Source organism: Nestor notabilis, unplaced genomic scaffold, assembly GCF_000696875.1.
Source record: "Nestor notabilis isolate BGI_N333 unplaced genomic scaffold, ASM69687v1 scaffold14990, whole genome shotgun sequence".
Classification (NCBI taxonomy): Eukaryota; Metazoa; Chordata; class Aves; order Psittaciformes; family Psittacidae; genus Nestor; species Nestor notabilis.
The window spans coordinates 53,182-66,851 of record NW_009911709.1 but is presented as its reverse complement, the minus strand read 5'-3'; the positions used below and the strand labels follow the sequence as shown (position 1 = coordinate 66,851).

Genomic DNA, 13,670 nt, shown 5'->3' with positions numbered 1-13,670 from the left:
CACAGGTTAAATCTCCTGTTAACTAATTCACAACAAGGCGTCTGCATGTGGCCAGGTAGTTCCATTTGTGAAAACTGTAAACTCCTGGGCCTTATTTTAAAGAATCTGCTTTTAAGAGATACACTTGATTCCTGTTTTCATACTAGTACTAGTCACCAGCCATTAGCCTGATCTTACATAACAGGTATTTCCTCCTTGTATTTTTCTTGTTTAACCATATTGTCTCTAAATCTGGCATAGTCCTGTAATATTCAGGATGTATTTCTGCCTAGAATCCACCTTTTTTATCTAGTCAGTAAGTCCACATTTCAGGTCTTCAAATCCTTTCTGCTGCAAGAACTGTACAAAACCTTCTAACTAATCTGACGAGTTAACCGCATAGTCATATTTTTTATTAATTTCTCCATCTTTCCCCAGTGATACATCTGTGATGGGTTTAGACTAATCTCTTGGAGGCATGGAACAATCCCTTTCTTGCTGAATTAAATGCACAGTGGTCCTGCGGTGCTTCACAGGGTAGCAAACACACACCACAAGCAATGAAACATACATATTTTCTTCACAGAAAGCTTCAACATTTTCCCCAACAAATTTAGAAGTAAGCATAAAAAATTACCATATGTAATACAAAACTTTCTTATCTCTTCTGTTTAAATATAACTAATACGGCCAACGTTTATTACGATGTCTGAATAATACAAATTAGCATGCTTTAATGAAACATTTACTTACAAGCAGCATTAAGAATTACCTTTAGTTTTAATCTGGTTTCCTCGGGAAATTAAATTCAATATTGATTTACTTTCAACCTTTTCAATGTTTGTCTTATATAAGCAAGTTACATTTCCTGTATACAAATGTAAAACTAAACATATCTAAAACAGAAGGCAAATCAAATGGGAAAAAAAAAGTCTTATAAAGCACTGTAATGGTCTGCTTGTGAACTGAAATAGCCAGAAGGTTGGTGAAACTGAACTTTTAATTGCAAATAAAGGCAAGAATCAACATAATATCAGTCAGTATAATGAAGGCATGTGGTATGAAATGATATCATTGCTCTAATTTTTTGTGATATTTAAGGCAGTACTCACCAATTCTTTCCTAAGTTGAATAAAAAACTGCTTGCACTTAAAAGAAATTTTTACAATCTTCAACCTAAATGAAAAATAAAACCATAATATTTAAGCACTTAGTATACTAAGTCATGGTTAAAGGCTTAAATAGACCTACTGAAAATACACTTTCTAGAGAGAACGGATTTCATTTAATTTCCAAAGACAAAAAAATAAAATATCAAAGATTATATAAAATAGCTTGTATAATGTGAAATTTATAAGCCCCATATTTAAGTCATTTATCGAACTCCCTTGTTTCCATCCTAAACCCAAGACAGTTGCTAATTTAAGTGTCTTTTCCCAGTTTCAAAGAGCTATTCTATCCCCAGGTCATTCCAACCAGATGTTCTCTTTTCTGAGACCACTTTCATTATCCCTTAAAATACAAAAAAAATACTTTCAACTTCAGACTATTCCTTAAAGACATTTTTTATCGAGGCTCTTACATGCCTTTAAATATAACCAGAAATTGTTTTAGTAAAATAGCTAAGACAAGATAAAAGCACAGAGATAAGGACTTGCAATCTTGGTATTTATAAAGTTAAAAACAAAGAAAAAAAATTATCACACTATAAGGAGGAAAAAAAAAAAACATTTAAAATATCACATGACAGAGAAAAATCAGCCTACAGATCTTCTCATCTTGTAGGTTATCTATAAACATATGAGATACTGACAGGAACTCCAGACAATTTTGCATAGTCACTGCAATGCTAGTTATGTTAAATGGGAAAAGACAGGCCATATTTCCATCACAATCTAATTACATACTTTTTCAAAGAAATGCAATATTAAGATAATGCACATCCTTTATTAAATATAGAGGAGTGTTATTTTGGTCACTCAAACGAGATTTCACTGACAATTGTCATTAAACTCAAAGCAAAAGAGAATCTAGATCATACAGTTACCTTGCATGAAATCACACTGCAAACTCTTCAGGGGTTACAATCAACCTTTTAGACAGCATGTTTATACAGAACACCCTTACTAATCTGAACTGTAATCTCTGATGGTCCCTGTACTTCAAGTTATTATATGGGCTTGGTAAAGCTACAAAAGAAAGAAAAGACAAAAAACCCAAACAAAACAGAACTCCCCAAAAAAACCAAGCCAAAAAAAAACCAACCAAAAAAAACCAAGCAAAAAAAAAATAAAAAAAAAAAAAATAAAAAAAAACCCAACCCCACAACCCCCAAAAAACCCCAAACCAACAACAACCACACAACAATTAAAAAAAACAAACACACACATCAGTGAAGACAGTGCTACAATTTTCGTCATAAACTTATTCATGAAGAACATACGCTGGCATTAATAATGACTGGAATTATTACTTGCTTATTAATCACCTTGTTGAATAAAAATTCCTCTGGACTAGGAAGGATGAGAATCAAAACACTGACACCTAAGTTGCATATCTATATATAGAAATGGATACATAGAATCTTCTTAAGTAAAGCAAATGGCAACATTTTTCTCCAGGGGATTATTCAGAGCAGGAACCTAACTTGGATATCCTAATTCATAGAGAGAGTTTCTATCTCCAATAACATACAGGGAGTCTGTGAATATCAGCTTTTAAATTATGCTTATTGAAATCTTTTCCCATTTCTCTTTTCTTTCCTAGCTCTGCCATTAGTTTAAAAAAAAAAAAAAGGAAAAAAAAAGGCAAAAAAGCAGTGCAGCAATTTTCTTAGCACCTCCTGTGACAAACAATCACTTAAGAATAATTAGGGATGGGTCTTAAATTTGCTGGGTGGGATAAACACTAATGACTAGGGACTAATGTCCATGGCCATGGCAGGGAGGGGTCGGAATGAGATGATCTTTAAGGTCTCTTCCAACCCAGGCCATTCTATGATTCTAAGATTACAGCAGTCTGACTGTGGAAATAAACAGAAAAAAAGATTCATTAGGCTATTCAGGCTGCAGTTAATCAGAAGTAGGCCATGATTAATTTTCCAAAATTTTGGAGTACAGAGCAATTGAAAGAACATTTTAATATATAACTTTTCTAAAAACTGAACTGCACATGCTCTACACCATCTCAGATGTGCTAAGCACGCCAAAAGAAATCCTGACAATAAATCAAAATTATTCTGTTTATAAAAACGTACTACTAACTTTTACTCTTTGTTTTCCCTCTTGTGCTAAAGAAATTACAGCCTCTGGTGATTTACAGACTCAAGGAGTATGATGAGGATGGAAGCTATACACACTGTTTTTTAATCTTTTCCCATAATTTAGGCAGTGAGGTCAGCTGCCTTTTAAGCCTGAAAGCATTTGGAACAGACTCAAAACTGTAACATGAGCAAATAAGGTCTAACTCAACCTGTAAAAGTCACTGTTCAAGTACAAAGAAATGACTCAGCAAAGCTGAATCTCAGCTATTTAAAAAAAACATAGCAGATAACAGTGAGCTCATATGCATTGCTAATTCTCTGCTAGTCATTAAATAAGAATATCCATACCCAGTCAAAGCAAATGCATGTCTGCCTGTGTTTTCTTTCTCCATTTCTTGGCAATGGTGCATATCCAAAGAAAAGGGTAAGAACAGGCAGGCATAAAAAATATTTTCCTGGTATGATTTTCCAGTCATCTCAGACATCCTAAATCATAAGATACATCTTTTAAATAAAGAGATATGTAAAGGTCCTTATCTAACGTGAGGACTGTACTCAAACATGTGGAAGGAGTCTCATGAATCAAGCCCTAGTTCTCACTAAGGACTTCACCAACCCTCCCACACTGGGAGGGTGATACGGCAGGACTCAAGCAATCCAGCAAATTTATTGTCCAAGACTTCTTTGACACAGATTTTGGACTGGTCAGCTAGCAAAGATGCTCTTGGTAGCACGGCTCACAAACAAGGAAGGACTGTCCAGATTTAGCAGTCAAACAGCTGTGAGATGGTGAAACTAAAGATCCTGAGGGCAGCGAGAAGGGATGCAGCAAACTAAACCACTGTGGATTTCAGAGGTAGAAATTCCAGCTTGCTCAGAGCTCTAGTAGGCAAAATCCCTTGGAAGCTGCCTTTTGGGACACAGGAACTGAGGAGAGATGGCCAATCTTAAAGGACAATCTTTTCAATCCAGAACAATCCTGATGTGCTAGAAGATATGCAAGTATGGGAAGAGGCCAACTTGGATAAACTCTGAACTGACTGAACTAAGACACAAATGAAAGTGTACAGGACATGGAAGCAGGATCAGATAACCAAGGAGGAACACAGAAGTACTACCTAGGCATTCAAGGATAAAACTAGGAAATGCAACTGGCAATGGATGTAAAAGGCAACAAAGCTTTCAAACGGTACATTGACCACAGAAGAGAGACAGAGGAAAGCCTGTCTCCACTGGTAAATAGGTGATCTAGTGATAATGGAAATGCTGAGGTACTCCATGCTCTTCAAAGGCAAGATCTACTCCCTGGATTTGCAGGTCACTGTGCCTGGTAGCATAGTTTGGGGAAATGAGAAACTACCCACAATACAGGAAGATCAAATTAGGACACACTGGATACAAGGCAGTCCCTTTTGTTTTGCCTTATTCCTGCCTTGTATCCCTCCTGTTTCATTTCTCTCCAGGACCATAAGGTTCATAATACACAATTTAGATATAGTATCAAATTAAGAGGGAGAGGATAAAGACATTTTACTCAATTCTTCCCTGAGCTATACAGTTAAACCTTTATTTCTTCTCACACACGTGTGTCTGTCCTCTTATCTCAAAATTCAGCTCAGGAGTACTGAAAAAGGGATATCTAAACATTCACTGTAGCCATACAGCACTGGGAAGACATTACACAGCTCCAGTTGCACAGGAGCAAAAGTAAACAGAAGTGAGAAGAAAAAGTACCAGTATTGGTGTCACTGGAGCAGCTGCCTGACTATGGATAAAAATGAAAGGTAATAGGTCTATTGAGCTATACTGCAAGAACTGACATTTCAGCCTAATAGGACAAGGCGAGGGGGGCTGGGGGGTGGAACCAACACACACATGTGTTTGGTTCTATTTTCTTTCTCTCTCTCTCTTTTTTTTTTTTTTTTTTTTTTTTTTTATGCTGGTACTACAGTATTCACAGGAAGAAATTAATATCCCCAATGTCAGTTGATATAGTTGAACACAAAGAACTGTTTAGATTACTACACACACACACAAAAACCACACTAAGAATTTAGATCAGCATCCCTGGCATACAAACAATATGAAGCAGAGCTCACAGAAACCTCTAGCTTCCAGTAGGGACATGTAGCTTAATTATGACTTACATCGTATGCACTCAGTAATTTATCGGTGTGTTTTATAGAACAGATTTCTACTATTACCGTTTTCCCAAAAGTACTAGCAGTAAAAGCAGCCTGAATTAAAACCTTCCTGATTACAGCAGCATTTATAAAGCAGCCTTAATCCAAAAACGACTCTAACACTTCAGAACTCTTATCAGATTAAAGGTATCTTTCTTATTATGTGTCAGTAAGACAAAGGCAGGTCTGACTGACTAGTACAGTAGTTCCAGACTTACCATTGCAAGATCTACTTTTAATTTATCCAAGTAACCATGGACACTGAAAATTTATATGCTCTGTAAATTGCCTCAGGCTTATTTTCCCTTCAATGCTTACAGGCAAAATGTTTACCATGTTCAACTGTATCTGGCTGTGGGTAACACGCTATGCCATAGCTTTGTTTTTAATTTCTCTCCAAAAATCTACTGAAATTTGACCATTCACACTATCAACATGGTAAACCACAGAATACATAACATCCTACGACACTTGAGACTAAGCTTAGCACAGAAAACCAGAACGTTGCAGAAATTCCTTGGGTTGCAGGAAAGATCAAGACTGTGACTAACATCTTGCATCTCTGCAAGGGACCTTACTAAATGAAAACAGGTCACTAACTATAAGTAATGAATCTTATCCTGTGTTAACAGACAACAACAAAAACCCGAGGATTTCAGCTACCCTTATCAGTTTGAACCCAGACAGAAGTTTTTCCAGTTTCAATTTTGGTAATCAATTTAATCTGTTTATACAAAGCTTACAGACCAGCCAAGAACCTTAGAATTCTAAAGTCCAGGGCTGCATTGTCCAAGCACGCATGTCAGTAGCAAATGAAAACACAAAATGTTTCATCATTTTTCTAGAGTGAACAGTTTTTGTGCCTGGTGAACTAATGTCTATTTTGATCATTTCATATGGCTGACTTTGTCCACTCAGAATGCTGTTATAGCATACTCTACAACGTATGCAATAAGAAAGGCTGTCAAAGTAGATTCCAAGGCAGACAGAGGAAACCAAGGGAAGGTTACTTCTGAGGGAACTAAAAAAAAAAGCATTGGAGAAGGTAACACAACTTCTGTTGAGCACTACGGAACTTCTAGTGCAGAACAGAATTTCTTTTAGATCTTTCCCCTTCTTATGTGAATAAATACCAACAGGATACCAAGTTAAGAAGACTAATAACTAGAGTAACATGTTTAATGAGAATAACTCATGTGTTTACAGAACAGCTTTAAAAAACGTTTTAAGTTACAAGAGAAACAAATGACAGCGTTGCAATAAACACACTTTTTTGATCCTTATCATGAAAATGGTTATCTACGGATGAAGAGATGACAATGTTCTGAATGCTCCACCTTAGTTATCCTCAAGTACCATGCCTACATTAAAATTAACATGCACAGTGCAATTAAGTTGTATGTGACAAAACAGGTAAGAGTAATCACTCTCCAGGTTAGCATTTTTAAGATCAGTTGTCTCTTTAAAGACTATGGAGCTAGACCATAACACTGGCCTTGGATATATAGTAAATTAAACAAAGTATGCTTACAAACTCCTGAAGAAAAACCGTATTTAAATTCATTACAGTTTGCACCACAAACATTTAACAGCACAGCATGCAGAGCAAGACAAAACCCCATCATAAAATTACCTATAGCACAGTGTAACTTAAATCATTTCAACTTGATATGCTACAATTAAGTTTCAGTCTTTTTTAAAGCATGTGATACTGACAATGGTAAAAATATATCTTGAAACACTAAACAAAAAATATTAGCTTGAACAGCTGTCCTTACCACTGAAAAGTGTTAATTCGTACTCTGTTCTTAAAAATCAGTATTCCACCTGACATCACTCCAATCATTATTTCATTGTTACTCTGATCCTTTAAAAGAAAAGAGAAAATTACTTGAAGAACAATATAAATATGTTTGAAACCTCATATACATACATACTCATCTCTCTAAATACATAATTACCATAGTAGATCAGATCTCAATTAACATGGAAGGAAATATGTTTTCATAAGACAAGGAAGAGTTATTCATTACTATTTAGGACAAGGCTGAATGTTTGCACCGAGTTCTTCATATGATACCACAGAATTTTAATTTCTTAAGTTACATCTTCTGTCTTCCACCAACTTTGAATAAATACGTAATACAGAGTCGTAATGGTTCATTACAAACAACAGTACTAACAGACTGGCTTCAAGTTTGCTACACTAAAAGCAACCAGCAACTTCAATTCCTACCTGAAATGAAATTGCAATCTCAGAACACAGAGAGGACAGATTCTAAAACAAATAATATTGTAAGCATATATAAATAGCACATTTTTCCTGAAATATCTCTGTACTCTAATGAAACACCTGCTATAGATTTTTTCGTATGTGTGTGACATTAGTAGGATACAGAGAGCAGGGTGATTATAATTAAAAAATTCAGCTTTAAGTATCTGCAATCCATGTAACAGATCTACAGTGATAGATAACCAACACAACATGTGAAAACTGGAAAGTTCACAGCAATACAGCATGAGATGGGGTCCTGGGAGACCTACTGACACTTTTATGGAGCATGGAAGAACTGATGGAAGGAATGAAGGCACTCACAGAGTGGGAGGATAAACAAGGAAAGGGAAGGCAGGAAAGAAATCAGGGTAGTTCATCAACAGAAACAGATCCTATTTTAAATTATTAATTCCAAATTCTATTACCTGTTTCTTTAACCTTATGGAGTAGGACAAGAATATTTAAAAAACAAAGGTGTCTTAGTTACTAAAAATAAATATACCTAGCATCTTTGCAGAAATGGTAGCACTGTACTGACAGGTTAAGCTTGTTTGAGTCAAGACCTTGAGTGACTTGCTTTACTAGATGTGACTGACATTATATGAAATTATAGTACCTCACCTTATATTAACAGTTCATATTATATAAAGCCAATGATTTATAATTTGGTTTTAATAGGAACCAGATTAAGTATTTTTCAAAGCTGACAGAACCATAAATATCAGAAACACATTCAACAAGTACATTTTTCTTATTCACCTGTAGCCAACAAAACCAGCAATCAAGGCCTAACCTGAATAACATGTATACAACTAAGCCCAGATTTAAGCAAAGAAATACCTTCACTAGAGTGAAACAGCAGCTACCAAAATAAGTAAATCACAGTTAGGCACCTAATGAGATATTATTTCAATTTTTTTCTCTTGCAAGCAGCAGTCAGGAAAACTTATTAAAATAAATATTTATTTTCCCATAAATCTCAGAGGAATCTATTTTTACGTTTCAGTACTAGTTTAACCAAACTTACCCTAGCATAGTGCAATTCAACTCCATAAAGTTCTAAGGTACGTGCTGTATTGAGATAACTGAACTCTGCTTCTGCAGGAGACAACCCTCTGAAAAAAAGAAGCTAAATCAGAAACATTGTAACAAAACCCCCACATCAGGTTCCCTAGTGAGCTCAAAATCCACATTTGTTTTATGACTTCTATCCCCACCCTGAAATATGAATTTCCTTTCTTGCCATATGCAGACTGTAACCCAAAAATTTTAACAGAAAAAAAGCCTGTGCTCAGGTTAAAAGCTCTTTTAACAGAAAACAAACTTTGTGTTGACAAAGTCTTGACAAAAGTCCACAACACAGGAAATGAGCACGTTTTGTTTCTAATGCACTGTATCATTTCAGTGCTTGTGGAGCTCTAGAACCTGGAATCATTTTTGCAGTCCTGTATTTTGTATTGATATCAGCAATTTCTATCCAAGATTTACCCTTAATATTTAAATTACCATCAAGTCACTTTAAATTTCTTTACCGCACTAAACAGAATTTGCTAAGTCATTGACTTAAAAGTAACATAACACTCAATAGTTTCTAAAGCCAAAATTACGCCCCAATTAAGCAAATGTTTTTGTAAACATAGCTTACCTTTTGTTAAACTTAACTGTAACAAAAAGCACTTAAGTTCTAAAATACCAAGCAACTATCACTGAAAAAGTACGACAATGCTACACACTAAAAAAAAAAAAAAAAAAGGGAAAAAAAATATTTTCCATTGCTTCATTGCCTTTTCCTCTTTAGTAAAAGGTCACAGACTTGCACACAGAAAGAGCAGACAGGGAAGAAAAGGACTTTGTGACTTGTAAAGTAACTCTTGCTTACTGGTGAGAGCACCATGAAAACTAAGCCTTTATGCACAAGGCATTCTCAAAGACCGGGGAAAAAAAAACCAAAACAAACAAAACCTCCAAGAAATTATATCCTACTAATGCAATATCCTGTGTCATACAAAAACTATTTTCATTACCTTTAACATGTTAATTTTTTCACTTATTTTCCCTGTCATTCTGTCACAGATATTCTATCTGTGCAGAGTATTAATGGTACTATTATACAGACAATCTACAAAAAAAAACCATATTAAATGCACTCTTAAACAGAAAATATATCAAACAATAAAAAAAAACCCAGAAACCTTTAAGACAAAATACTCATTTTCTTCTAGTAATAGAACAGCACCAGCAGTCAGGATTTGACAAAGTCAGTCACTATCTTCTGCTGTTAATCCTTACATGTGCTGCTGATGTAATTTTGCTATTTCTTTTTCAAAGTCTTGAGGCTGGCTAGGGATGAAAGAATAGTCTGAGAGGTAGCCTGGCAAGTTTTCTGAATGGTTGTAGTCTCCCAGCTCGGCTAAAATATTAAAAAGAGAGATTATTGTTTATCACTGATATACTTGGCATGGTGCAATGCCCCCAAAATTCACAAGAGTCTGCTCCCACATACTTTCTGATCCACAACAAACAAAAACAGAGAAGACATTTGTACTCCTTTCTTCCCCTTTGAATCCAAACTCATATTCTCATGATCATTTAAAGAGAGCTTTGACTAGGTACTTATGAAGGAATTTTATAAAGTCTTTAATTTTCAATACACAAATTAATTCATAAATGCTGTCATAATGCACTAAATATAAACTTGAAGGTATTTTTTACCTTTGCTTGCTTTCATATAATTACATAATATATATATAGTTAACATTACAACTGATATTTCTTCATTAGACCTGCAAAACCCACCAACTCATTCTGTACCAAGATATATTTAGAAGCATTAGAAAAATATTTTTTGCACTTTCAATAATATGTATGGAAAAAAGTACACCTACATTGAAACTACTTGAAACTACTAAAATTGCATATACGTAATTTCTTACACTTTCTTCAAATTATAAGACAAATGAAAAACATATTTATTGTCAGAAAAATGCATACAAACAAAAACATTTGCTAAAAATACAGGTTTTGAAGCTTTCTAACTATAATTAAAAAAACCCCTCAGCTTTAAGTATCTGCAATCCATGTAACAGATCTACAGTGATAGATAACTAACACAACATGTGAAAACTGGAAAGTTCACAGCAACACAGCATGAGATGGGGTCCTGGGCAGGCCTACTGACACTTCTATGGAGCATGGAAGAACTGACAAGAGGGATGAAGACACTCACGGAGTGGGAGGAAAGGGAAAGTAAGGCAGGAAAGAAGTCTGGGTAGTTCATCAACAGAAACAGATCCTATTTTAAATAATTCAAAAATTGGAAAATTGGGCTGGGTTTCATAACAGAGTGCATGCTTTGCTAAAATCCATTACAGAGATTGTGGGACCGAGATCTCCATTTTCTATTTACCTATACTTATAGAGAATCCCGAGAGCTAAACCCGAAGTTTATTAACAGGCATGCACAGAAAATCATTAGACAGAGGTTTGCACACCGGAAAATTTAAGGGCAGCAGTCTCATATATAAATGTAACTACAATGAACTGCACATACCCACCACTTCTACAATACTGTAAAAATAAACATATTGCATTCTTCGAAGCTAAAAATGCTATAGTGCCTGCTCCATTACAGAATCATAGAACCATATAACCAGCTAGGTTGGTAGGACCTTTAAGATCATCAAGTCCAACCATTCCCCCAGGTCTGCCAAGACCACCACCAAACCATGTCCCTAAGGGCCATGACAGCACTTGCGGTACATATCTATTTCCCAGTAGCTGGATTATGGGAGCTTTGTTTAAGAGAAATTGCTCTATTTATTGATTTGGAAAAAGGTGACCACCTATCAAAACTGCGCATAAAGCATGACATTAACATTGCTATACATGTTTTCCCTGAAAAGATTAACATACACGTTACTTCTCTGATATGTACAAAGTATACATAGTATTAAATGTATCTATAAGTATCTTTTAATAGCAGAAAACTACATGAATATAGATGGATAGATCAGCATTTCTTATAAAACTGAATTTCTGACAATGACAAATTTGAAGAACTAAGTGCTGAACAGTCTCTTGGCTGTTATGTGGGCGCCTTTGAGACACATCTACACATTGAATGGCTAAAACGGGTCAAACTGACCAAACTTTTGGGCCAAGTACGTTCAAAATTTCCACACCTATTTGGAGATTCGCTGTATGGTACATTAAAAGTGTTTATGAGTCTAAAAAATGCTTTAGCATCATTCTCAAGAACTCCCCTCCTGCCCTCAGAAATTAAGAGGGTTGTTTTGTGTTTCTTTAACTGCATGGGTTTAAAGAAGGAAAGCAGAGGCTACCAATATTTTTTCCATATCTAATTCAGCAAAACATGCTGGGAGATGAGAAAAGTAGCATCATGCCTACAAACATCACAATATAATGCTATACAAACTACAGTCTTTAGAAACCAATTAATATTACTTTTTATATATTTTAGTACTAACATGCATATGAATACTAATTATACTTACACTGAACAGCATAAGAAGCCAGAAGAGCAGCAGTATTGTAAGGACACGGCAATCTATTTTGTTTTTAAATTGAGAAAAAAAAAAAAAAATTACCTATTTTTTATGAAATCTGGCTATTTTGAGAAAGCCTAATCTTTCACAGTCTATGAACAAACTAGACAGATAATTATTATAAATACTTCTGGCTGCATAAATGATAATTTATTTTAATTTTTTTGAAGGTAAAATCCCTCACCATTAGCTTTCTCTCAATTTTTTTCAAGTTGCATTTAATATTTAATACAACAAACATGTCTTACCTTCCAGTAAGAATGTCCTGTTTAATTTGCAAAAAATACTGGTACCTTATTTAAAGAAACAAACAAAAACCACTGTAAGTAAAATTCAAATTATTTGATCATTTTTCATCAATTTAATGCATTCTGCTGTCAGTTAGTGCAAAACTAAAACTTTGCATTTTGCATGCTATTTCTTAAACTCCTACATGAAAGAAACTAAACCGTCTTCACTAAAATAATAATACAGCTTTGTAAATTAAACTATTTACAGGCTATGAAGTTATACATTATATTTCCCTAAAAGGCTGCAAATGTCGCATTCTACATGCTTTATTTTCCAGTATTTATGCTGAAATAAAACTTAAAAAAAAAAAAAAAAAAAAAGAAAGAAAAGAAAAAGTGCATTCATGATGAATGGCAATATGGCAACCAAAAGTTGAAGTTTGCATCTATGTATGAGGGTGCTTTGATAAACAGGATTTGACTCCAGGCAGATAAAATTAATTTATTCTCATTAACTATATGATATTACTCTGGTTTCATTTAAATTAAAATAATTACTGTTTGTATTCTGGAGCTACATGCTTAAATAAGGTGGATGCTATTATGTGAAATGCCTTCTGACTGACTTCTCGAACTTCTTAAGTTTTCTTTAATTATGATGTGAGAAAAGCTTGTTTTAGAAATTCATCAAGTCTTCACATGCTTACTCGAAGGAGACAGAAACAGCAAAAGGAATAGATAAACACTTTAAAACAAGAACTGTTACCCACCAAACAGCGGCAGCAAAAACACTATGACTTAAAAATCCCAATAAATATTAAACTGCAAACAGATTTCCCTCTAAATTACTTCCTTTGTTTCTCCAACAAAGCCCAAATATTTTGTTCACGTCTCAGAATGAATCTTTTATTCATTCAATTCTGTTCCTTCATATTTCACTTAAAGGTTTTAGACCATTTCAAAGAAGTATAAATGTTTATATCGAGTGGCAAATCACACCTGCCATAAATCTCCACTGACAGGGATTTAAGTGGGGTAACAAGACTTACTGAGATGACAGGATGTTAGCACAAGCTTAAAACTTTCAGCAAAACCCCCTACAATAGAGCATAAAAGCAGCTGGAGAATTTAGGCCCTAATGCCTTTTTATTTAAAAACAAAAGTTGCACTGAATGG

The 13,670-nt window shown here is 34.7% G+C and overlaps 1 protein-coding gene across 1 annotated transcript in view; it reads right to left on the bottom strand.

Moving 5' to 3' along the window:
• Window positions 1-1,091: 1,091 nt before the first annotated feature.
• Window positions 1,092-13,670, bottom strand: part of LOC104406932 (tyrosine-protein phosphatase non-receptor type 4-like) — a gene marked incomplete at its 3' end in the record, with an annotated part of 26,547 nt that continues 13,968 nt past the window's right edge. Inside the window, exons 5-10 of the mRNA XM_010016059.1 lie at window positions 12,513-12,557; window positions 12,214-12,266; window positions 9,989-10,109; window positions 8,727-8,814; window positions 7,203-7,291; window positions 1,092-1,155 (exon numbers count right to left, since the gene is read on the bottom strand). Coding sequence (XP_010014361.1) covers window positions 1,092-1,155; window positions 7,203-7,291; window positions 8,727-8,814; window positions 9,989-10,109; window positions 12,214-12,266; window positions 12,513-12,557 — 460 coding nt within the window. The remainder of the gene's footprint in view (window positions 1,156-7,202; window positions 7,292-8,726; window positions 8,815-9,988; window positions 10,110-12,213; window positions 12,267-12,512; window positions 12,558-13,670) is intronic.